Genomic DNA, 27,809 nt, shown 5'->3' on the forward strand with positions numbered 1-27,809 from the left:
GACAAACATATCAAGGTTTTTTTCTTCCGACATAGTCTTTAGGTCAACGCACGACATGACCTATCGTGACATACCTCCTCAGACGACGCTCTAGCTTTTCCGCTACGTCACGGACTCCGTGACTACCTCGGATGAACGAGTTGCGTGTGCGGTCGCGTTACGGCGCACATCCAGCTTAGCATTTTCATGTAACGTGAAACTCTTGAGTGTGCTGAGATAATGCTGGCCAACATTAGCCTCCGTATAGAAGGACAGGTCGGTTGATGCTCTTGTGTGCCTGTCCCTTAGCTTAGGCAGTATTCTGCGGTCACAGACAACACCTGTGAACTTCCGTAAATTGAAGTCGCTCTGTATGCACGTACTACGTTTAGGAATAACAGGTGCGCTCCATGGATTGGATCTTGGATTTGTCACGTGACACAAAACGCTCCTGATTGGACGGGCTTATGATGACGTCACTTGCTTATTAACCTCGTTTGCCTACTGCATGTGGATTATATGTGCCACAGATTAAAATACAGGCAAGTGACGTCACCGACCCCATTGCAGCGCCATATTGTCAAAGTCACGTTTTCGCGCGCTATTTAAATATGAAATTTTTATTTTGATATTTTTCAGCAAATATGTACTAGAATAAAAAAAAACAACTTTTACTAGGTTCCTTAACGTCTACTAAATAATATAAAATGCATTTTAAAAACCAGTCAAATAGCCTATTATAGACGTCAAAAATCGCAAAGTTGAATAGCTGTCATGGCTAGTGCTGTGTAAATCGAAGACGTTGTAAGCGCCCTAATTGATTACTTGTATCGCGGTAAGAATGCTACACCCAAGTTAAATGTGTGTACCACAGGGTTCAATTTTAGGACTTCTCCTGTTCTTAATATATATAAATGATTTACCTTATTTTGTAAATAAGACTTGCGACATTGTACTGTTTACAGATGATACATCCCTTATTTTTAAACTCGACAGAAAAATAAACAACTATGACGTTGTAAGCAGTGCTCTGTCACGGGTTCTTGGTTGGTTTGATATAAATAATTTGGTACTAAATGCAAAAAAGACTAAATGTATTTTGTTTTCTCTGCCAAATGTCAAATCAAATTCTTCTGCCGTCAGTTTGAATAATGAAAGGCTTGAGTTTGTTGAGTCGACGGCCTTTCTAGGGATAACCCTTGACTCCAAACTTCAGTGGGGCACCCATTTGTATGCCCTGCCAGGGAAACTAAGTAGTGCCATTTATGCAATAAAAACAATAAGAAAACTCACGGACATAAGTACTGCTAGAATAGTTTATTTTAGTAATTTTCACAGTCTTATGTCTATATTGTGTATATGGAATGTTGTTATGGGGTCATGCAGCAGATATTGAAATAGTATTTATTCTGCAGAAAAGAGCTATCCGAACTATTTACAATATTAGCTAGCTAGGACATCATTACGCGAAAAATTTAAAGAAATAGGTGTATTAATGGCTGCTTCACAACATATTTATGATAATATAATGTTTATACAGAAGAATATACAAAAGTATTCCATAACAGCTGATATACATACTATTGATACAAGAAATAAGAATAAACTTGTAACCCCTACTTTCCGTTTGCATACGGTAAAGAGAACGTTTTTGGGCAATGGTATACGCATATATCATAAGATACCGGGAAACGTAAACAATTTACAATTTACGAAATTTAAAAAGTTTATTAAAACTAAATTAATAAATAAGTCTTATTATTCATTAAAAGAGTACTTTTTAGAAAAAAACGCCTGGATTTATGCTCGGGTTCCATCACAGGACACTAATTATTGTAAAAAAAACAGCATTGTAAATCTGTTTATTTGAAAAGAGCAACTATTCGAGTTTCTTGCCGTTTCTTCTCGGTGGAGGCTGCTTTCCGAAACGGTGGTAGTATTTTAATATTGACGATTCAAAAACGCTTCGTTGTGAAGTTTACTTGAATAAACTTGATTTGAAGTGAGGGTGATGCGCAACAGCCAGTGTTAACTCATTCGTTGTGGAGAGTGGTCTAAAATTTGTGGTTAGTTAAAATGTTGTTCTAAATATTTTTTAAGAATTATAGTTTATTACTTTTGCTATGTTACTTTAAATTATAATAATTCAGGCGTTTTATGTGATCCTTGTTTAAATTTAGGAATTTTTCTTGGATATAGTGGATATACTCTTAGTGTTTCCTAATTGGGACAGCTTAAAATTAGTTTTTTTTTTGTTGTAGATAATATGTTTATTGTTTTTTTTAAGACTCAATAACCCAAACGAATACCCCAAACATGAAATAAGCTATCATTCGAAACACAGTTATGTTGTTTTTGTCCCACAACTATTTCCATTCTCTATACAGCGAGTTAATGAATGCTCGATGACTGGTTGGCACCAGCCAACTATCTGTAAGCTTTCCCCTGGCTCAGCATAACGGATGTATGAATGCTAAATTCTTTAAGCCTTTTAAAGAGAAGCCCGTGCTCTTGGCATTAGATCATCCGTCGTCATTGCAGCTGTTAAGATCTGGCTGTTATATGTTATAAAAAAGTAATCAGCTATGTTAAGCAATCTAATGCATATAACCCACAAAATGCAGCCCTTCGACAGGGTTCGTATGAGACCATACAAGACCGCATATTTTGAGGCCTGGGGGTCAGGTCCAACTCCGAAGCAAGGATAACAGAATATTAAACGGCTGTAATGGTGACATAAATTTTCACTAGCGTTGCACGTTTAGATATAGCGAAATCTGTCATTGTCACAAGGGAGCCGTGTGTCGACGTCGGAAACTGAGAAACGTGAAGTTTTAACATTCTGAGGCTGTCTTGGTGTAAAAGCAGCTTAGGTAAAAATCAAACGTTCTGAAAAAAAAATAAAAAGACTAAGAAACCAACTGCAACACCATACTCTGATCGCTAGTAAGGTCCTCCATTTTGAAAAAGATATTTTTAGTACATAAATTGTTTCGTATTACCTACCACATTTAAAGTAATATCACCTAACTTAATTAACCCAAATAAACAAATTTTACTATTACAGGTATTTTTTATATTTTATTCCTATAGTGTCTGGTACTCGGGGTCCTCTCTGCAAAAGTAAGTTGGTATTCAATCTTTAAACCAAATTATAAGATTGAGAAAAACGGACAAAGCATTATTATAAAAAAATATTAAAATGTAAATATAAATATATAATAAATATTAAAAAAATAATACAATACACAATATTTTTGATGTTGACTGTTATCTTATGTTAAATTTTGTATTGATACATCACGTATCAATAGAAAATTTATTACAATTTTTTTTAATACCGGCTATTTCATCAAATTAAAATATGTGCCTCATAATCTTCGCGTGGAGTTGAAGATATGTTTTTTTCCACATTTTTTGTATCGGCTTATGCTATTCCTGAATGATCTCAGTCATAATTAATTGTGATTATACATATTGTATCATCATCTAATAACCGTTTTATAAAAGATTTTATGTTATGCGTGCGTAACCATAGGAAGCTTAAAACAAACGAAATCTATAATTAAAAAAATAATGTTGACTATTTATATTAAGTAGTTACCTACCGCAAGTTCAACAAATACTAAACTTGATTACGTATGATGATTTTATAGTCGCTCTTAACCTGTTCATACAAGCGCTCGTCTTGTGTTTAAGATTAGATAAACATGATTTGTTAATAGTATTTTTAATTTAAAAATATAGTATTTTAATTATATATATGAAAATGTGTAAAATTCGAAGTGTTATTGTGTTGATGACGTACTTTTGGATTGTGGTGATGGCCAAAAATAGTAGTAAAGATGCTATAGGATTTCCTGAAGTCGAAGAAAATCCTCTAATAGCAAATAAGCAGGTAGATAAAATATTTTTAATTAAAATAATACTTACTAGTTTTATATTCAGTAATGTAAGAAATTATATATCGGATCAATAAAGGGACAGTATATATTATATAATTATTTAAATCTAAGTCCGGTATTAAGAAAAACAAAACTAAATCATTTTTCTAACTGATTCAGTTTAGTTTACTTTGGATTAGGACGAATAAATAATATTAAATCAACGAATTAATATATTTGATTTCCGTATTCTAAAAACAATAAAGCAGATCGCTTCGTTGTTCGTTTTAGAACATGAAAATGAAATAATAAATGAATATTTATATCCTTAAAATCAGCTACAAGCCGAAATTGACGTCACTAAAAATATTATCAAGTTCAAATCATTTCTGTGACGCGATTTGTAGAAAACCAGAAACAAAAATGCCAGATGTAAAGGTCGATTTAATATAAATGTGTGTGTGTGTGTGTGTGTGTGTGTTTTTTTTTAATATTGAATCTTATAACGGCAAAAAGTGCAACATACGTATAGTGTACAAAAAGGGTGACGAGAAGTGTCAGAAGGTTATCACTTTAAGTATATCTATAACTCTCATAATTGTTTACTGATTAATGTTTTGCAATCGAGGTTATCATAAGTTTTTTGTTCTTTTAAGCATTAGAGTATTACATTATTCTTGGTAAATCTTTTTATTTGAATCCATTTACAGTAGACGTGTTAAAATATTAGGATTTGCTACAAATTATATAACAAAACCAGAACAAAAAAATGTGCACTTCACAAATGCGGACTTTCCTCCATTTCTAACATTCTGAGTGATATTGAGAGGAGAATTACTCAAGAAGTAGAAAGTTAGTTGCTTTAGTTTAGTTATATTTTTTTTTACTTAAATGATCGTGTTGTGTACACGGTTTTTTATTTAGTAGGTTAAAAGTTATTAGGTTACTTAAAATGATCTCATCGCATCATAATAAATCATATTGACATAGAAAATAAATGCGTTTTTAAGAAGACTAAAGAAGGTAAATGTTAATATATACCTATATATATTACTAGGTACAGGAATAAGCGAAAAAAGTAAAATTGACAAGAGATCCGTTTAAAGTTTGTAAAATAGGTATCTAAGAAATCTTTTAGACCTCGGCTGACCACATAGTATTTCACAATGAACTAATTATAAGGCTATCATAATTCATATTTATATGATACATTTTGTATATTTTCAGAAGAATCACTTTCAGAAAAATATATTTAAAAAAATATTTTCTTTTAATGTTATACAATTTTATTATAACACGGGTACGTATATAAACGTCATAAATATAGTCTACTCCAACGACAAGAAGACCAATAAATAACATTTGTCATCGATCGTGGATCGAAAGTATATAAGTAGTTAGCTGTAGGTAAATCCCCATTTTCCCTATATAGTGTTTCGGCTGAAGGATGCGTTGAGGTTACTAAGAGAGATTAATTAATCACACATAAAAAGGGCCAGGGGTCACAGGTTAATTACGAATGAATAATCAAATGACCTAGATTAGACCTCAGATTTGTAATAAAAACGCTTTTTTAGGTAGAAGCGAGTGGATTAAAAAGTACGTTATAACGTGACTAAGAGGTTAACGGAAATCGTAGATATAAAAATATGCCATGCTCGGTTTTCATACTCTAATGAAAATGAGATATCTAGCGCACCCTAAATCAGTGTTTACACTAATAAAAAACAATTTTTACCTACTAAACCTACAAAAGTATATGGAATGGAGAGAAGGAAACATCCTGCAAGAATATGAAGTACCAAACTAAGAGTTTTATCAAATAATTAAGTGAGATTTAGTATCCCAGGAAAATGGTATGAAAATACATAACGAATCTTCAAAAGTGATACCTGCTGTAATATCATTTGCACGGTCCACAATCGTAGCCTTTGACGTAAGAGAATCCATCAACAGTCCCTTTAGCCCTATTTGTATTTAGCTCTATTACTATTAGCAAGCGAGTCCACATTAACCTACACAACAGTATCACTCATATTACAAGATTTAGTTTTTCTGATTCTTATATAATTTCCCTATAAGTCAAAGATTTGAAACTAATATTTATATGATTTGTTGCTATTTATTATTATTGCTAAATCAGACAAAAAATATGCTGGAGTTTTTAAGAATGGACCTAGGACTATAAAATATTATCTCTTAGTCTCATGCAGGCTTATAAATAGGCTACAACATTTAAAAGTAAAAACCGAGTAGTGTAGGATGTTCTATCATTTGAGTACAGTAAATTAAAGTAACTGTGTGACATTATGATGATAATGACATCAATTATTATCTATTAAGACGAGTTAACGATCTTCTTTCGAATGTATACTGTTTTGTATTTTCAGAACCGTGTACCTGTTTTCATCCCGTCCATGTGTCCTGAAAATGAATTGTTTTACCCTGGCGACCAAAGAGATGATTGGATCTGCGACTGTCGACCAGGTAAATGTTTTATTAGTTTCGCTACTATGTTTTGTTACGATAGCTGTACATTGACGTACATATTTAATACTTAAATAATTAAATATTTATTAAAAATTTCACCAAACAATCGTCATCCACTGCTTGACATAGGCCTCTTACAAGGCACACCAAAGCTCAATTTTAAAATTTCGCATGTAGTTGGGTCTTGCAACTTCATCAGGTCCACCTGCCTGGAAAGCGCCTTGCGTTACGTTTGCTAAGCTGTGGTTTCCACTATAGGACTCATCTGCTCCAATAGTTATATGTCCTTCGACGTACTTGGATTTTTCTTCGAAAATGTCTGAAATGGTTTGATTCTCAAAGTAATAGAAACAGGCTTACAAGAAAAAACGGCAGACAAGAACCATTTGCTGTATGTCGGTCACCACTTTGGTATTGAAGTCTCCCATTACAATATTTTAGTGGGCCTTCTAAGTTCGGTGATGTGTGAAGTGTTGCAGTGGGGACGCTACTGCCTATCCCATAAATTTTCCTAATTATTTTAGTCACTATTAATTGCTCATCCAATTTGGGTGGCAGATATTGATGATGGTGATGTCGTTCTGAACGATCTTGGTCATGGCATACAATCCCAGTGTGACCAGCCAATTACGCAGGACTATTATATTGGACTATTATAGTGTGTGCGCAAACATAGGTACACTCTTTATTCCCTCACTCTCATAATCCTATGGGACGGCAAATCCGACACGACCGGAAAGACGCTGGACCAACGGCTTTACGCGCTTTCCGAGGCACAGGAGTTTACACACTTCTAACTTTCAGAGTCAGGGATAGTGCTGGGATTTTTTTCACAGGAATACCCAATAACTTTTTATCAATCCGACCTGGGGTTTGAATCAAGAGCCTCGGGATCTATGGCCTTGTATCTAGCAACTACAGGAAGTTGGCTCTCTGGCTAATATCCGATAATAGAATATTTAATATAACCAAGTTTTAACAAGTTATATTATTGAATAATTAATAGGTATAGCCCAAGAATAGCTTTTCTCCTATACTTGGTAAAATATGTGACCCTATTATAAAACTCTACTTTTTGAGTAATAATGTGTTTAGAAATAACATTAATGTTTTGAATATATATTATTTTGGTTTGTATAAATAATTCGTGTTTTCAGGTAATTTATATCATCCAAACTCAGATGCGTGTTGGCCAGCATACCAACGAGGCCCATGTGCATATAGTGAGTATTTAATATTGCCCACTGATACAGTTATACCTATTTGCAAGAAAAATCCTTGTATAATAGATACAATGGTTCCTTGGAAAGGAAACTGCCAAAAGTTGGGTTCAACAGTTGCTTGTGGTGTTGATAAGTTTCCAACCGAGGCTCTGTGGGTTAATGCGACTTCGCTGAATATTGAATGTTTACAAATCAATACTGAATACAGATTTAACATTGATTACTTTTACGAGAAAAATGTCACATGTTGTCCAGGATGCAAGAGGTATGTTCAAAATAAATGCCCGTGATGTATAATTCTTACAGATAATCAAATCGTATGCTTTTTTATAAATAAAATAATAAACATAAAAACCTTTTTTAAACAAGCTTTTATTTGAGCCATGTATTAACAAAAAAACTTATGACGTAACAAAAAAATATGACAAAATGATGTTGAGTACACGAAGAACTACTATCGGTTGATTTGAATTGGTATAATATTCACTTATTATATTTGACCACATACTAACAAGTTAAATAAAAGCTTGTAAAACTGTATTTGTGTAATATAGATATGACACGTGATATATTACAAAATGTTGAACTGTTGAAGCAAACGTGTAAAAGAGTTTTAAACGAAAAATATGTATAGATTAGCTAGTTAAACTAATGCTAATATTATGTACGCTTTTTAAGCATTTAATAGTTTAATTAATAAAATATATTGTTGATAAAAATGAATTTTATTTTATGGTTAAAACTTGAATTAATAAGGAAAAACTTATGTATAATTTAAAATGAAAGATTTTGGCGTCATAAGAGAATTGATCACCTCAATCAGCCATATTATTACAAGGAATCAATCAACTCGTTAAGCACTTCTAAAGAAAAGTAGTGGAAGTTCCCTTTTTGCAGTTTATTCACCACGCAGATGCCAAATAAGGGCCAGCGAATGTTGATGATAGTTCTTTCGTCAAATCATTAAGAATATTTAATTACAACATCAATTTCATAATTATATAGGTATTAGTTCCAAAACCACAAATATATATAAGTTATTTAAGTATTTTTATACTTTTACCTGCAATATCTGTACCGATATCGGTCGGTTGCAGGATCTGTCTTCCGATAAAGGGTCTCTAACCATGGTTTACATTTAATATCGAGGTTTTTTCCCTTAGTACTGGTGGGATTGCACTTTATTTTGTATAATTTCGTTCCTTAGCTAGCTCTTACTTCACTTAGTAGAAGAGAGAGGCAGATCGTACTCTATTCTGCAAGAACCTGATGGCACACTTATTATTATTACTTATATATTTTATTATTAATACACTTAATACTTTATATGCTTAATTATTGTATATTACAAGGGGCGATCTTAAATCTAATTAGATATTTTGGTCTGGTTTTATATGGTTGCAGAGTCTTTATGAGATCCAAAGACCATTTGGATCAAATAAAGCTCAATTCAGACGAGATAGAATTTTGCAAGTCCGAGCATTAGCGAGCTTTAAACGAAATTCTGAAATATGATCATATTTACGTATACAGAATATATAACGCACAGCGAGATTTTGAAGTTTCTCAATATTATTCAGATTTATATTGCCAAGTAAGAATTTTCAAAGTTTTTGTACTTTATTTAATTTCATTTAATAGAACGAGTTATATAAAAATACATAATTATTAAAAAAAGTTAACGTGAGAAAAATGTTTTACCACAATGAGGTAGCTAGGATACCTCAGTAATAATAAAATGATGCGTAACGTTGTGTGGTAGTTATCTATGGCAACAGATAGGCGTCCTATATGTTACCATGACAACCACCACTTGCATACCACGTTTGAATTGGTCATTGTTATTCACCGATTATTTTGGTAACTCTCGAAAGAATATCAACCGTTACATTCCGTTGTAAACTTTATAGTTTTTTCTTTAAGCAAATAGTTATAGAAAACTTCTGAATGTTGCAATGTGTAAAATTATTATCATAGTCTTTTAATTAAACGATATAACACGTGTTTTTGATAGACGATAATCATGTGCAAATAGTGGTAAGTATAATGTATATAATACATTTTATTATACATATTCTAATTTTAAAATCTAAGAACATTTAATCTACAAGAAAAAGTGTTAGTAATTTTAATTTAGGTACTAGTTCAGAGCCTAAAATAAGGTTTACTACCGAGGCGTGCGTCATTATTATTTCATATTTAAGCCTATAACTGTATTTATTTCTCAAAAGAAATATGGCATCTGTAGCCAATCAATTTCGACGATTCAGGTCACGAACTATTAATAAAAAAATTAATGCAGGATGTTGGCAATTTGTTTTGTTTATAGGCACTATAAGATTTACCTAAAGTTGACCGAGGGTCGATTAATTTCCATATAATCGCAAGGTAGGCACCATTATCGCGATTGACCGCTGACCCACATTGCTTACCACCATCGACCATCGCTGATAAAAGGCTTGACGATCTTAAGTTAGAGAAATTAACGAAAGAATAGTTGCAAGTCTGAAACATTAAGTTTCTAGTACTAACAGAGTGTATTTTCTATAATTTGTGGCAGTGTTTTGAAATTTGTAGGTATTCTAAGAATTAAGTTAGGTGTGAAAAAAAAAAATTTAATGACATAATATTTTTTTTATTACTAGAAAAATTCGAATTTACATTTCTTTAATATAGGTGAATAAATGTTTTAATCATATCTAGACATTATAATGAGGGAAAAATAAGTATATTGGCACTTCATTTTAGGTAATTTTATCTTTATCTGTAACTATAAATAGTAGTAAACGAAGTCGCTTTCGGTCAATATCTGCAGTCATTGCTTACTTCTTCTAAATCTCTCAACGGATGTTTTATCCAAAAACTGTTCGTACGCTTCCATCGAACGCTGGGTATACCATAGGAGATCCCCAAACATCATAACAATGTACCAAAAAAATATTTTAGGTCTTAAAAAGACCTACAGGTCCAGGTTTATATATCTATATAATGTGTTACATTTTAAGGATACACTCATAATAACCATTTTTGACTTGTTATAAATTATTAAAATTTATCGGTTATTTACGAAGCCATTTTTTCGACTTAATTATTGATCCTTAATGTGTTAAATATGTAAGTTACCTTGACTATTTAATATAGATAAAACTTTTCTTTTACACTGTAATCTATAGCATTCGTATGAATAATTTCTAAGATATTAACGAGTCCAAATTACGTTCAATCAAAAAATCGTTTGCTGCGAAACGTGTGGTCGGATAACTTTAATCTTGACAGTTCAAATTACCCGAATTATTCAAATTTGAATCGATATTTCAATTAAGATTTAAATCAATTTTATATCATTTATATTTTTTATTATTATGACTAATAAATAAATAATATATTCTTTATAAGCGCTAAGTGTGCTTACCAAGAAATTCGCTAGTTGAACAATAAACGCACAAATATAATTTTTGTTCAACACATTCGTGTCAAAAAATCAAAAACGAACTCATAAAGCATATGGCTTTTACGTTACGTTCCTTTGTGAGGAATTTAAAGTACTCAATAGTATACATCTAACTCACTTTGTCAAAATGTATTATATTATAAATATAGAATATTCATATTTTTTACTTAATTAAAAATTTTATTAAAACAATTTAAACTTTTGGCTATGCTAATAAACGAAAGTCAATATATACAAAATTAAAATATATTTATAAACACTATTCAAGTTAGAGGAGGAACCGTCATTTTACAAAATTAATTTAAATGAAAGCTGAATACTAAATACGAGTACACAAAAAGGTTATACGAAAAAGAAAAGGAATGCAATAAATTGTAAATATTTTAAGCATAAATTCAATAAATTATGATACTTTATTTCTATTGTAGGAATTGCATTCAACATTATTGTTCATACATGCGTCGACGTCCAGAGACGCGCTCCGACTAAATTAAAAACCAAATTCGGGAGCTATTTATACTACGCGAAAATCGGCAAGCGCATACGGCGCTTACCCAGCGCGCTCTATCGGATTTTCGTGTCAACACACGAAATGAACATACGAAATTGCGGCGTCGTCATTGGTCGAAAAATCGAACATTTAATTCGTAGTTTAATTTCCAAAATATTTTCAATTGTAATGTATAACTTTTAATTGGCTGAATCATAATTTTTATCATTGTAAATTGTGTAACTTTCTATTGGTAGAAAAGTAAGCGTTTTCTTTGGACGAAAGAATTTATAAATATGCATTGTAATTATTTCATTGGATAATATTATTCCTAGTTTCTGCATATATATCGACACATTTTTAAAATAAAATCATTCCGATCCGACCAGCAAGAAAGTGTTCTTTTACTCAAGAAATATCTACGAATAGTGACAACAAGTAAGCTAGGGACCAGTACCCCTACACTATAAACATATTACTTCTAAGAACGCTTTAATATCAATCGTTTTTATTATTACATTAAGATTACAATTCAAGTAACATTAGACAATTTATAAGGGTCAAGTATTAAAATAACATCCACATAATGACTATAAAAACATAGTAAACAAGAATTTAAAGATTATAAATTATTATATCAGTTTGATGTGGCATAATAGGTGAGGCAGGTGAGGCGTAAGCGCCTCAAGACCATCGTGAAACTGAAAATTAACAGTAATCTATAAGCGGTGAATTTATTCTTATTAGTCATTTTATTCTAAAATATATGTTTTTGCATTTTAAACTGCTTATGTTAAAACGCATTTTGCTTCGTTATCTATTGACAACACACTTCAGTAACAATGCACACACGTCGCGGAACAACTGAACAAGCAAACATCTAGGCTAAACTGGGTCGGCTCACGGCCTACTTCTTTTATAATTTTGTTTAAAGTTTATTATAATTACTGCTTGCCTATTAAGTCTTTGATCGAAAACCGATTAAAACACTTTTAGAAGGAGAATAAGTTATGTTAATCTATGAGATTTACAGAAACGGTGAGTATAAGTATCTACAATTATACGAAACAAATAATAAAAGCATTATTAATTTAATAAATAACAAGTTAACCATTTTAATTTTTTTATATTATTTATGCAATATTAATTTATGCAAGTACTTAAAGTTAAAAATGAAATTCAAAATTGTATGCAGGCCGGTAGGTACCACACTCACTTCATCATGAAAATTGAGAGGGTTTGAAGTTTTGAACCCGCAATTAGTAGTTAAGTATTTCTAAACACTAAGCAAAAAAGAGCTGAGATGGCCCAGTGGTTAGAAAGCGTGCATCAAGCGCAAGCGATGATTGCGGGTTCAAGCCCAGACAAGTACCACTGAATTTTTATGTGCTTAATTTGTGTTTATAATTTATCTCGTGCTTGACGGCGAAGGAAAACATCGTGATTAAACCTGCATGTATAATTTCAACGAAATTCTGCCACATGTGTATCCACGAACCCAAAAAAAAGGAGAGGAGGCCTTAGCCCAGCAGTGGGAAATTTACAAGCTGTTAATGCAAACACTAAGCCGTCTCAGCTATTTATTTTACATACATATGTATCTATTATATATTATTATTTTACATTAATAATAAGCGAGTATATATAATACTATCTTACAATAACAATTACTCATAGGTACATCAACCAGAGATCTAATGTTATTTCAGATATATATTTTTTTATACTTTTGTTTATATACAATTTGCCACTGATGTAACACAACGGTTACACAAATACAAAGGTTATAACGTGAACACAACCGTTTTTGATTTGTCTAATGACGTTGTATTATAAAAGGTGACCGTCAACTAACATCTGACGTTTGTTACAATAGTGCTCCTATGTAATTTGCAATATGAACATGACCTGAGAATCCGAACAAAGTGGTCTCTTTGATTCCTCTTTGGCTCATGAGCTGAATGTACACCGTACACGGATGGAGTATAAAGTATTATCTTAGATATTATTAACAGGTATGATAGAAGAGGGCGCTAAAAAACCATTGTTATGGCTGTGCTCGGCACGGATCGGAGTAGCTGCGGGATTGTGTTGATAACAAATCCGCGGGCCTCTCGTGCTGTGCTACACTCAAAGGGCCGATCTCAAACTCCTCGCTAGAGAGTATGGCTTTGTGACCATCCAGACTGCCATCCTTCTCAGGGCCGACTTAAATAGAAAATTGCGAACTGGAATGGCCCCAGACTTACATCTTGTCTTTTAAGCTCGCCTGGGCGTGAGGCTGTTGAGACAGAATTTACATCCCCAGCCCAAATCGTTGCGAAATAAAATAATTGTAGCTTGAATTAGTTGTATATTACGAATTTGTAGTATGCTAGAAGAATCTGATATTTGAATTTTGCGATATTCGAAGGTGAATTTTCTACAATTTAGTTCTACTTGTAAGTTGATAAAATTGGAACATCAGAAATTAGTTCATTTGTAGAAAGTTACTCTAATGAAACTGATAGACTGGGAACATGAAAGGACTCCCCCATTTACTCTATCTATGTACGTTATGGCTTTGCGTACAACCTAGAGTGAACGGTTTGAGTAAAAGATTTATCTTAAAGTAAAACAACAATAAATACCTTATCGTGACTTTTATTGGTAAGCAGCTTAACGAACAACGCTAAATTTTTCGTCTACAAACTTTGAATACAGGCTAGTGGGTCACAACCAGGCCTTTGATATCCACCAAATGTATGTATTTAAATAATTCAAGCAAGTTCGTGTCCGACCGACACGGGTTATGGGGTTTTATAATCGCGGATACAAAACAAATGTATCTATTGCGTAACTGAAATAACTTATTACATAATATATAGCGCGTTTCGGAGAAGTTTAAGGCAGACAACGCTTGCGGACGGTTTTGATTGTATATTAAAACATAATCAATACGTGAACCTCGATTTTTTTAATAGGCACTATAAAAGGAGGGAAGTATAGCTTAGGACCGTTTAAAACATAATGTGAAACCCTTATAAAACGATCTATATAAGCAAGTGTTGAACACGTGTTAAAGAGCTTTAATACTTACTTAATTATATTATAATCTAATATAAGATTTATACAGTAACTAATTGTAATTCATATTTGTACATATTTAAGCACTTAATGTTATTAATTCTTATGTTAATAAATGTACTAGTTCTTTTTGTAAGAATTAAAATTAGCATCATTACTCTGTTTTTAATTATTAATTAGTAGTAGTACGTTGTAGGTATGCGAATGCGAGGCAAAATAGTTTTATAGTTCGCCAAATTCAAATCTAGTTCGAAACTTGATTATTTTATAAAAATTAACTTTCGATTACCATCAAGAGCCCTAGGGTCGGACGATGCATGACGTCACGCATCACACCCTAACACGATAAGTCAAAGGCTATTCTTCAACATAATGACTACCTAATAACACCCATAACAGTTACCTAGGAACCTTCCACAACAATCACACAGCTTTTAACCTTGTGCCTATTTGAAAAATTCTAAGGTCGAACTGATCATTCAATTTAATACCGCTAACACGTGCAATACAGGAAGATGGGGACATATAAAAGTAATCATAATACAAAGTCCGGTAGGATTTTGACATGGCTTCTAAGATACTACTTGGTATATTACGGTAAAAAATAAATTTCTAGTTGTAGATATTTTGTGTAAATTATAATAATTATTGACCATTTATATTTAATTTTCTTGACCTGGTTTGATGCTCGCGTTGTTTGGCGTTGCGTGTAGCCCGAACACCTTTTCTGTCCAAGCGGGCAGTAGGTGGCCGCTGGCCGTTGTTTTAGACGAGTTTCAAGGGTCAGTCGGAGCTTCGCGCCCTCCGCGCCCGCTCGTCGCGGCTCGCTATAGTTACCGCAACTCATACCGACACATGGCACGCGAGCCACTTTAGTCCTCTTTTGTTATGGAAAAGCGCGAAGTGAGCGGCCGGGGCGAGCCCATCCCGAGCATACTGAAAAAATCTAAAAAGCACCGTACAGGAGGCGATCTCGTCGATAAAAGTACTAAGATCAGACGAGAAAAGAACGGCTTCAAAAAGGGTGATGCAAACATCCCTCTGCCGCAAGGCTGCACACCACTTATGTACGCCTGTCAACAGGCGAACTATAAATCTGTTATTGATATACTCAATAAAGATGTAAGTTTTGTTTGATCTGTCAATCAATAAAAGATGATTAAAAAAAATGCATAATAAAGTTATACTTTTTTGGATTAACAGTAGTTTTTGGTGCAGTACAAAATATGTTTTGATATAAATCAAGAGCGAGCCATACCATTAATGGCTGTAAAATATGAATTTTAGATTTGTTTCTGGTGTTTAATTTTGGCACGCGATGTAGGTACTCGTAGCTTCGTGACGCCGTCAGTCGTATCGCATCGCCTAGTAAACAATACATTTTAAGTTAGTATGTCTGGTGTTGTAAGTTTATTATGATGAACAATTTTAAAAACATACTACACCAACATTACATTTAAATAAACATAATATTTAAATATTAATAATTTAGTTATTAACTTGATTATGTTAGATATAAGTCGCTTTATAAGTATGTATACAGTATGTTCATATATACAGCGAAACATTATATCAATGTATTTTATAATACGGCATTTTGGAAACAATTATATTGAATAGCTGTTAAAGAAATGCACTAGTGGTAGGGGTGAATATTGAACCGCGGGGAACACATAGTCAATCAATAGGTATACCCAGCCCCACGATGTTACGGAACTTCTTGTGTTACGTTGGTACATATATATATTTAAAACGAAAGTTGCTTATGTTACGTTAACATGTTAGTTTTGAAAACCTCAAATCACAATATGTAAACGAATATTCATTAATAATATGTTATGTATATAATGGAAAAAATATGTTTAAAATATTTCAAGTAGTGTTGCGTTTACTGGACTATAACAGTTTCAATCTGTTTAGTAAATGACTATTTGTCTACATTTAGTTTTGTCTTTAGTGTGTATTAAGGAAAAAATAATATATATAATAAATAAGGTATCTATCACACCAGAAGTGCCACATCTGCACCAACAGGCGCCTGAACGCAAGTTTATCAATATATATACTAATATTATAAATGCGCAAATAACTATATCTGTTACGTCTTTTCACTTAAGCCCCTGAACCGACATAGGTGAAAATTGGTATGGTAGTCGCAGGGAAGGAGATAAGCTCCTTTTGTTCATTCACGCCTCGAGAAGGTAAAAGGGGGTGTCGGCATGCGTGCTATAGGAAATGTTTTATAAATTTCGCGCGGGTGAAAGCTGCAGTTTCAGTTAATAACATTTAAATAAAAATCGGCGTACGGGCCGTGTATACCGAAACAGCCATTACGATTTATATTTCTTTTACTCATCCGAAAATAGTTTCACTGACTCCACACTTAAAAAATGACATGAAATGGAATTCCAATATACCTCATTTAACTATAGGCATTAGGCATACATACTGTGTAAACTTATATATATAAAATTATTTTTGTAATATTTCCTTTTTACGCCAATAAATTATTATTATTATATAAACCAAGATGAATGTAGTCTTGTTTTCCTTATGTTTATCACTTAAACCTCGTGAATTTTGAGTCGAGATAGCCCAGTGAGTCTTAACCGGAGATCACAAGCACCGCTGAACTTTCATTTGCCATAGTAGTTCCGTGCTCGTCAGACATCAACATCCTCAGATATTTTCATTCACCATAAGGAAAACTACTTAAGATGAGATTCAGCATTGGATGAAATTCTGTCACATATTTATCCTCCAGCCACATTAGAGCAGTGTGGTGGTTTTCCACCTGCTTCACATAATTCGTAAGAGGAGAGGGTTTTTAACCCAGCAGTGGTACAGTTACCGAAATTTATCTTATTATTATTTCTCTAATTTTTCAACTAATCGGTAGATAAAATTGTCATAGACAATATTGCCATAATGCACTGTGATTTTCGATGCAAAACGCTTTAGCTAACTGAGAGTTTTGATTGTGTATTGTAGGCTACACATTCCCTTTTGTATTAACTAAAATATTACGATGTTAAAGCCATTTGAATCCCAATGTCATTGCGTCATCATTGAGTCAAAGAATGAAATAAAACTTTGTTAAGGGTTGTTTTATTATCACTGTTAAGTTTAAAACCAATAATCCTATTTATTTAAATTTATTCAACAATTAGAGTTACAAAAAATAATATTTTTTAGCCGTCATCGGTACGTATTCGTGATCGCAGTCTACGTTGCGCGCTGCACTACTGTGCTTCAAGCGGCGCGGGTGCAAGCCAGGCAGCGCGTGCGGCGTGCGCAGACCGTGTGCTAATGGCTGCTCCGTCGCTGGCTGATGCGCGTGATGCTGATGGTCTAACACCGTTACATTTAGCTGTTGTTCACGGCAACGTACCACTCGTGCAAACACTACTGGCTGCGGGTGCGGATGTCAACGCGAAGGATAACGAACAGCATACCGTTGTTCATTGGGCTACAGGCAAGTTCTTTAAACTATATTAAGGTAATAAATGATGTAGGTAATGTTTGCAGTCATTAATATATTTAAGTAATATATTAAAACTATATTAATAAAAAAATATTCTATTTTTTAACAACCACGTAATCTTGATATTAAAATTGCTTGGTAGTGTCTTTATGTATGCAGGAAATGTAAGTACATAAAAATTAAAAACTTTTGAATAATACTATATATCGCCATGTACTTGCAATTATCAGCTACTTTCTTTAACTTCAGACGAGTGTAATCTATACAATTTATATTGTTCATTTATGCTATCGCGGACAATAATACATAACATATTTTTGAGAACTATACTTCTATAAAAAGTTTTATATTATTGCTTCCACGATTCTCGCTGCTGATTAATAACCCGAAACTGCTAGCCTTTTAAGATAGATAACTGAGAGTAACGAGTAAAAAACAACTAAAATTTTAATTCAACATTTTCGACTGCGATGCTGTCGTAAATAAAAACATACAGACAGGTTAAACTACTCAATTTCATCAAACAATAGGAAGATACACCAAAGACAAAATTAAATAAAATGCTCAACACACATACAGTTATAGAAACTATCGTAATAATATAAAATACGTATACAATTTATATTATATCGTTAAATTATTATTTCTTTTTACGAAAAACGCCTAAAATGATATGTGAAAATAGAAGATCAGTTTTTTTGTAACTTTTTTTATTATATAATGAAGAAAGATGATCGGTAGTAGCGAGCGTATTATTAACTCGGTTATTGTTCACATCAAGAATGCAAAACGGATTTGCGCATGACGTCTCCACTAGACCAGTTTGCTGAGTAAGTTGTACAGAGAAGTCATTCCGCGGTGAAACCGGTTTCGCATTATCGCCGCTACGGTGGAATCGACGTTCCGCGTGCACGCCACAGCACTTAGGACTGTCAACTGGTGTAAATCATAGCATTCATCTCAATTCAAATTATCGGTCACAATTAGTGTTTTCAAAGAACAAATGTAAATTGTCTTCGATACAAATTCTCAACCTTAAATAATGGAATATTTAATTATTTACTTTTGTTTATCAATAGAAAATACTTATTTAAAAATAATTAGCCTGTTTTACAAATAACTCTTTAATCTATTTCATTCCTAGTACTTTGTCTTTAAAAAAGACAGATTTTAAAGTACATTAATAAAATGCGGACCTAATTTGTTACTTGGTATAATCACAGCTAACCTACGAATTTGGACAGACTAAACACGCTGTTGACCTATCGTTTCTTTTTTCTGTGACCTTTACTTTTGTAACTAATGTATAAAATAAACTATAATTGCTCACTAAATTACGTGACGTCATCAAAGTATATGATAATAAACAAAGCAACAAAAATGCTAATCATGATAAACTACACGAATATAATGTTTCATACAACATAGCTTGAAATTGTTTTTTGATGATTTGTAACGGCTAGTAAGGGGCAGAGTGACCAAAGTTTGTATGTCGTTGTTAAGGAGGCAAGGGGTGTCGTAACTACTTTATTGAGCGACGAACAAGGCCGGGTCCTTGAACCCCCAGATTACGTCTATCTAGGACTTAGTTTTCCGTCACAAACATTAAAAAGGTCAACTCTGTTTTCTCAATGTCAAACTTTTGTTAAAGTTAGGTAAAAAGGTCTTTTTGTCATGAATTACTAGTAATGACTAACGATATAAAGTCTTAGATAACAAACAACGTAATTAGTTAGAACTTGTTGGAAATTTTGCTTAGTCTTACAGGAATTCTAATACTAAAAAGTTGTGGTAAGGTTTCAGCTCTCCTCTATTAGCTGTATAGCATCATAATTAAGCGAAAGTATTGTTAAAATTTGGCTACTTTTATTTATACCTGTGGGACCATAACCACCTAGATCCAGGCTATAACAAATACTGTATAGTCTGTTCAATTATTCGCAGCCGGATCGAATTCTAACAGTGACGCAACAGTAACCGTTGCGCCGATTAGTCGATTTACGTATGTAATATGAAGAAGGTTATGCCGTTTGCCTGACCAAACCATATATTTTCAAAAACTATATTTTTATTACTTTATTCCGATTTGAATGATCGTCAATTTTTGAGTGTCCTCAGATAATCTATTTAATTTTTCTATCTCCCGAAAATAATATTAACTGTTTTTATCTCATTTATAAAATAGTTAAAAGTCATTGCGACACAAACATATAAAGAAATTAAAATACTCAATTTAACAGGAAATTTCTCCTGTTAAATTGAGCCTGACTAGACTCATGTGTAGTTTTCATCGGTCATCAAGCAACAATGGTTGTTATTGAATATAATTATTTTATAGTCTGTGGCGAGGTGGGAGCACTAAGAGCGGTGTTGGCCGCAGGAGCTGACGCAGCGACTCCAGACCAACACGGTGGATATCCCTTGCATTACGCCGCGCAAATGTGTGGAGCACCTGCTGCTACAGATCACCAGGTACTACTTATAGCAAAAATTTCTGTTAGAAAAATAAATTTAAACTATCTTCTCATAGTAAATTAGTAGGCAGATTACAATATTTATATTACAGTTTTAAGATGCTTTACAAATCCTTTAAATAACTAATACTCTGCAATGTATCATTTTTCCATAATAATATACATAATATTTTTTCAATTATAACATAGAGCAGAGGAGCAGCCTTGGAAGTGCTCCGGGCTTTAGTAAAAGAAGGCGATGCGAGAGTAGAAGTCAGGGACGCAGATGGTCGTACGCCACTACTGTGGGCTGCATCCGCCGGCTCAGCTGCCGCAGTGTTAGCGTTACATCAAGCTGGCGCAAGTGTTGACGATGCTGACAGGTATAATTTACAATAGATTGAATAATATTTATACGATTTTTTATGAGTAGTTTTAGTTTTCACTTATATTTATACTAAGAAAATCATTAAACATTTAATTGTTTTTGCATTAGAAAGCTACACTACAATCATTAAAAATGTTTTTGAGTGATTTGCCTTTAATTAAAATGCAACATTTAATCAATATGTTTGTTAAAAATATTGATTTTATGTTTACCATTGTTACAGAGATGGGTTAACAGCTTTACACTGTGCATCGGCGCGAGGACATACAGAAGCCCTAGAAACATTAGTAGGTCTTTGCGGTGCTCGTGTTGATGTCGCAGACTCGCATGGTTGTACTCCACTACACTATGCCGCTGCATTAGGTCATGCAGACGCAACTTCTGCTTTGTTAGTTCATGGGGCAGATGCTCATCGACAGGATCGAAGAGGCAGAAGTCCTGCTCATACAGCAGCTGCTAAAGGCCAAATTGAGACTGTACGCATTCTTGGTTAGTAGAAAGGGCAGATGCACGATTGATTTGTAGAAAATATTTAGAATTTAACATAATGGCATTTATTTTTAGGAGCCAGAGGAACAAATCTATGGTTGCGAAATTCAAAAGGTGATCTGCCATTACACGAAGCTGTTGCATCAGGACGCCGAGAATTAGTAAAATGGTTATTAGATGGAAGACCGTCACAAGTGAATGCAACGAATCATGAAGGACGAACACCTCTTCACATTGCTGCGGCTACCGATAATGCTGATCTTTGCCGTCTGTTATTAGATCGGGGGGCAGAAGTGAATCCTGTTGCTAGATCATCAAAAAATGAACCTTTGACGCCTTTAGATTGTGCAACAAGTAGGGGTCATCGGTCTACTGCAAAATATTTACAAATGCAAGGTGGATTACCTGCTACAAAACTTTCAAATACACATATTGTAATTGATGCTGCACCAATATCTGCATTACCAACGAGAAAAGTAACAAGTACAAAAATTGATGTACGTGATCGGATTCGAATAGAAAAACGTGAAGTAGTTGAATTGTCAAGTCCAGTTTCAGACAGGAGGCGTATTATTAAAAGGGATAATATAGAGTCAAAGAGTTGTAGTAGTACCTCATCTGAAGATCGTAAAATGAAAAAGAAAACAAAGAAATACGGGGACAGATACTCTGAACGCAGACAAAAGCGTATAGAAAAACAACGGAGTTTTAGTGATGGTTATGATAGCGAGTACGAATTATATGACAAATTCCCTGAAAAAGAACAGAAAATTAAAAGAGATACAAAAGATAAGAAAAGCAGATCGAAAAGTGAACCATCTCGAAGGAGTAGAAGTTGTGCAAGATATCGTCATCGTTATTCACGGTCTTCATCAGGAAGTTCATCGGAAACACCGAGTTATTCAAAAAAAAGGAAAAGTAGGCGACATCGAAAGCGAAGTAAGCGGAAATCAACATCATCATCAGACAGTAGCTCTGAATCAAGCGAACGTCAAAGCATGAAACGTAAGGGGAAAAAAACATCTATTAGAATCGAAAACGATAGTGAAAAACAAAGCGTGAATATTGTTAAATTTAAAAATATTAACAAGCCTCAAGATATTGAAGTAGAAGATAATAGTAAAAGTAAAAGTCTACCCTCTAATTCGTTCGAAACAAACTTAGAAATCGAACCAGTAACAGAAGCCGAAGTATCAAAAAATAAAGCTCACAGTGAAACAGAAACTGATACAATATCCGTTAAGACTAATATGGTAATTACAGAAGCTCAAATTCATATGGAACGTGAATCTAGTCAGCATGGGAATTCTGAGTTGACTGTCACTTTGGATTCATCGAATAATGTTTCAATAGAAACTACAAATTTATCTGTTATGCATAAAGATTTAGATGAACCATCAAAGCAAGATGATAAAACACAAAAAGAAGATGATGTTCAGAGCAATGTGATAGAAGAAAAGGTTGAGATAAAAGCGTTGGAAAAATTGGAGCCATCTACTGAAAAGGATACAACTGAAAAAAGTTTCAGTTTGAAAACTGACGAAGAAGATATAACTAAAATTATTCATGATTCTGATAAAGTAAAAGATGAATCTAATTTAAAAAGTGAAATAGATAGACCTGAATCATTAAAAGAAGTAGATAAAGAACCAGAAACTCTTGAAAATGAACAATTAATAATAGATAAACACACGAACGACGAAACACAAAATGCACAAATACAACAAAAAGACAGCAATGACAATAGCTTGGATATAAAGAAAATAACATCTTTTCAAATTTTATCTGGCCCAGATAAAAATAATTCTGACAATAAAGATGATTGTAAATCAAGTATAGAAAATCTAGGTAAAAATCAAGAAGACAAGATTTCACCGAGCGTATCTTTTTCAAACAAAGACGAAATAATCAAAATTAAGGACTCAGATAATAACTCCGAATGTTTAATGGGAGAGCATATTACAAATAATAAAAATGATGAAAAGACTGAAAAAGAACTTTTTAAGCAAAGTGAAAGTGTTTTAGCAAAAGATCATGATGAAGTTCTAACTAGTTCTAAAGCCGCTAGCAGTGAAGATATTCAAATTCCTGATAAAGGTATTATAACAATACTAGATAATGATACAATAAATCAGGGTCCAGATGAAAGAGATTGTGAAACTAGTCTACCACTGTCACAAATTTCTCCTAGGCGTATTAGTAAATCTTCAAAAGATAGTCAAGTGAGCAGTAGAAAAAGCAGTATTTATGAAACCGAAAGTTATAAAGTTCTATCGGATACTGTAGGTACGGCAGAGTTAAGCGTCGGAATATTAAAAAAATCAAACACTATGGGCGAAGAAACCATGCGCGCTGTAAGAGAAAGTTCATTCGGAAGAATCGCCAGTATAAGTGATAACGAAGTTTACTATAGTCTATCAGAAGCAAATGGTCGAAGGAAACGTTTTCGGAAGAAAGGTAGATTGAAAAGTAGAATTACTATCAGGTCTAAAAGTGAGAATTCCGAGAGAGGTTATGAATCTAGCGGCTTAATGGATTCTGGTTTTGAACCTAGTCCACGCCCAGTTCAACGTTTTATTATGAGTCCTAGACTTAATGCGTACTACCAACAACGCAGAAGTGCAAGACATATAGGAAAATCTGACAGTAAAATACCGGTTCGAAAACCAGGGGATAAGAAAGCTGTAGATATGAAGTCTGTCACACAAAGAATACAAACAAATATGAGGAGGTAATATTTTTATTTGATATATTTTTAATGATATCCGCAATATTGTTTTAACATTTTTACAATTCAATCACCGATATTACGATTTCAGGTATTATTGCGAACGAAAAATCTTTCAGCATTTATTAGAACTTAAACGTTTACAAATAAGGACAAGTAAAGCTAATGAGGCTGTCTTAGTGAAAAGGGCTATTGATGAATTTAACAAATCTAGTCTATCGAATGTTGGGTTGGGTCCTTATAATAGCACCGATTATTCATTCAGCAGTTTTGAAAAATTTCTTTATGAAAGTTTAAGAAAACTACAAAAAAGTGGAAAGCGACATTTGGATAATTTACCAGAAAAGGCAATAGATTTTGATTATGGAGAAAGTGAATTATACAAAATGAGTGTTATCCCTGATAACCCATGCCTATGCACGAGTAAAACTCATCGGTGTTATCATGCAGTACATGCTTATACCGGAATTCCTTGCTCCGCATATAGTAAGTAACCAATTTATTACTATGAAATTATGATTTCAAGTTTATTTATATATAACTCTTTCTTTTAAGTTCCCTATAAATGGAATCACCACACAATGCCCAAGCCAGCTACAGCAGGTACAAGTAAATCTAAAGGGTTTTTACCCAAAATTAAATCGAAACCACCGTCTGGAAAAGCACACGTAACTCTGGAAGTGTCACATGGTACAGAAAGACAACTTATAGCCTTACCAGCTGAGAAATTGGATAAAAATAAAAGGTATTATGTAACGTTTACTGTCAAAGGTTCTGAACCACCATCTGACGATAACGCTTCTCCCAAATCATCAACCAAGACGAAAAGTGGGTGATATTGATGAACCGATACAGTAAGCATAGTACTAACAGATTGTTATATTATATATTAATTTAAATAGTTAACACAATTTGCACAAATGAATAAAAGAGGATCTATAATATTTAGATAAATTAAAATTGAAAATATACTCAAATAATTCGGTTGTGTTATATATTTTATGTAAATAGATTAAATTCATTTTTGTTCTACATATACCGAATTTATTTTTATTGTAACTATTGTAATTTCAGTAGTTCGGGGTGGCAAAATAAAATTATGTTTTTTACAATGATGCTCCAATCTCTCTATATGTCTTTACAATCCCTCACAATCATCCAATTGTTTTCCTTATGACAGCTCAATCATTTTTAAAATAAGAAATAGTGTTACATGCCAGTATTAAATGTTATCCCATAAAATAATATTAACTAAAGGTGTACAAATTATTGATCAATTAATTATAATAATAATTGTATATATTTATAATATCCTATGACGTAGCTCTGTATGGAGGCTAGGGCTAGTCTCGTAACACTATATATTATTTTTTTATCCAAAAACAACTTAATGGTACAAAAGCCCGTGAACGCGTCACACCTTCATTACCTTACTCCGATTTTCATATGAATTTAGCCTGGCTGCTTGGGAAGCATATTTAAACATTTAAAAATGAAATTTATATTACAAAAATTTTTAGAAAGTTAATAATACTTTAATTTATGAAAATATGTCGTGAAGTGTCTGTCGAGGAGTCACAGAATATATCGAAAAATCATGATTTTTACTGTGATGTTTTAGTGTATTTTATGCATCTGTTACCGGAGAAAAACATTGCCATTCCAGGCTCAAAGTAGCCGAACATTTCTGCTTGGGTTGAAGAAATATTAATCTTTACCTAAACTTAAGATATATCCTGCAAGGGCTCTTGCTCTATGATAATTTTATTAACAATCTATGCAAACTAGTTTTAAGTGAAATACAAAATATTTGTAATTCTCTTTGAGTTTATTACTTTTCCAAAATCATTAAATCTTATTTCAAGTACTTTAGCTAAATCACATTATTGATAAGTAATTTGTCACATTTATTATATGTATTTATATCGTGAAACAAATAACAATATTTTTGATAATTTCAAGTAATAAGTATATTTTTATAATAAAACGGCTGATTCAAATTTATATAATAAATTAACAGATGTACCTATTATATTTTAGAACTAATCGATCATTATCATGAGTATCACTGCCATTGTAGACTATCATAACTTATTGATATATAAATACAACAAATCGTCGAATGACAGTGATTAATCGTAATTATAGTAGCGGCACGCTATGATGGCCGTTTTGACGTTTGCCCGCTCATGAAGTTTCGTATTTAATAAATAATTATATCAAAGGAGCAAATTGTTGTTCTTTATTGTCAATAGTGACGTGCAGTTAGTCATAAAATTTATCGAATGTGATTTCTAAACTACAAATATTAGGGTACCGCGAAGATAACTTTTTTTTTTTTGCGTAAACGTGTACGTCACACTCTCACACTCGACCTCGTAGACGGTGTTATATTTGTGTTGACAGTAAATATTTTATCTATTTTATAAATTATTTATTTTATTTATATATGTTTATTGTAGAAAATGATAATAGAAATAATATTAGTATTCAGAACAGGCAACAGAACGTACCTACATCATTACATGGGAAAGACGAAAGAGGATTTCCGGTCGTTAGAGTAACCTATTTCTTGTATGTAATGTGTTTATAAAGTTATTCATTCTAATTCCAATTTTTGATTTAAATTGATTTCGTTCGAATATATTACTTAAACTTATTTTATATTTATTTTTATTAAACCTTTTTAATCAGATACTACTTGGAACAAAAACTTGAATTAAATTACTTGCAAAAAAACAAAGATTTGAATATATTATATCGATAATAAATTTATATTTCACATCACTTTTTTAATGTGTCAAAACGGCCATCGTATCTTGCCGCTAGTATAGTTGATATTCAATCACCGAATTCTTACAAAATATTACGACACTATTTTAAAATAGGTATAGGTAAATGTTATGTTATTGGGCTTCCTCTTTAATGTTTTAATTTTAATTGATATTATTTAATTATTCAAGATCAATATGAGTAATAAGAGTATGAAATAATTTTACTGTAATAATACCTTTTACTAGTTTGCAAACCCAACTATTCTGGTTTTTGTTATGTTAATATTCGGGTGAACTTTCGCTTTCGGCGAAGCCGATAGATTTTTATCTAGATATCCCATTTTCAATGTCTAAACTATTATTATGAAAATCCTTAATTATATTTTGATTTAAACTTGAAATGTCCAATACCACGTAATAAATGAAATAAAAAAATTTATTTATTTTTATTAATTTTATCCTCACAACATTATTAACATATTAAGGCATAATATAAGAAAATTAAATAATAACATGACAATTACTCAAATCCATGAGGAATTGTTACACTCCAAGCAACAACGCAACACCGGCAAGGGTCCAGCGCGTCGGCTTATCCTTCGTCTTTAAGTTAAACGTCCAAACGAACGTTGGACCACGCATTCTGCAAATATTGAAAAATACCTTTTCCTTTGAAAGTGTTTTAGCTAACATGTGCATGTTTGGGACCTTACACTTACATACATATAGGTAACATGTAGATCGTATTTCGTGCACATTAAGTCCGAGACTATATTACTTCTAAATCATTACTTAATTTTCTAAAATTTTAAATGATAGATAGATTTTATGAACAAATTTTTCGTTTTTTGTTTTATAATATACCTTTTATCTACACATATATTGACGCTGTAAGGAATTCTTAACCATA

General features: G+C 32.7%; 2 protein-coding genes and 1 non-coding gene across 3 annotated transcripts in view; 2 read left to right on the forward strand and 1 right to left on the reverse strand.

Annotated features, from left to right (window-relative positions):
- The first annotated feature begins 3,608 nt into the window (after window positions 1-3,608).
- LOC113396087 (uncharacterized) lies at window positions 3,609-7,703 on the forward strand. The gene is made up of 3 exons (XR_010309456.1): window positions 3,609-3,877; window positions 6,254-6,350; window positions 7,511-7,703. It is a non-coding gene; the product is annotated as an uncharacterized LOC113396087 (transcript).
- A 7,660-nt stretch (window positions 7,704-15,363) lies between these two features.
- Window positions 15,364-25,182, forward strand: LOC113396060 (uncharacterized protein). Its single transcript, XM_026633833.2, has 8 exons — window positions 15,364-15,705; window positions 17,779-18,058; window positions 20,406-20,539; window positions 20,731-20,903; window positions 21,132-21,397; window positions 21,473-24,128; window positions 24,217-24,611; window positions 24,681-25,182. The coding sequence occupies exons 1-8, from the start codon at window positions 15,472-15,474 to the stop codon at window positions 24,959-24,961; spliced, it is 4,419 nt and encodes a 1,472-aa protein (XP_026489618.2). The 5' UTR covers window positions 15,364-15,471; the 3' UTR covers window positions 24,962-25,182.
- Window positions 25,183-27,371: 2,189 nt separating this feature from the next.
- LOC113396086 (dynein beta chain, ciliary-like) overlaps window positions 27,372-27,809 on the reverse strand; it is a 35,556-nt gene continuing 35,118 nt past the window's right edge. Inside the window, exon 82 of the mRNA XM_026633870.2 lies at window positions 27,372-27,542. Within this exon, the coding sequence (XP_026489655.2) occupies window positions 27,443-27,542 (100 nt within the window). The 3' untranslated portion in view covers window positions 27,372-27,442. The remainder of the gene's footprint in view (window positions 27,543-27,809) is intronic.

The sequence above is a fragment of the Vanessa tameamea genome, chromosome 19 (genome assembly GCF_037043105.1).
Source record: "Vanessa tameamea isolate UH-Manoa-2023 chromosome 19, ilVanTame1 primary haplotype, whole genome shotgun sequence".
Classification (NCBI taxonomy): Eukaryota; Metazoa; Arthropoda; class Insecta; order Lepidoptera; family Nymphalidae; genus Vanessa; species Vanessa tameamea.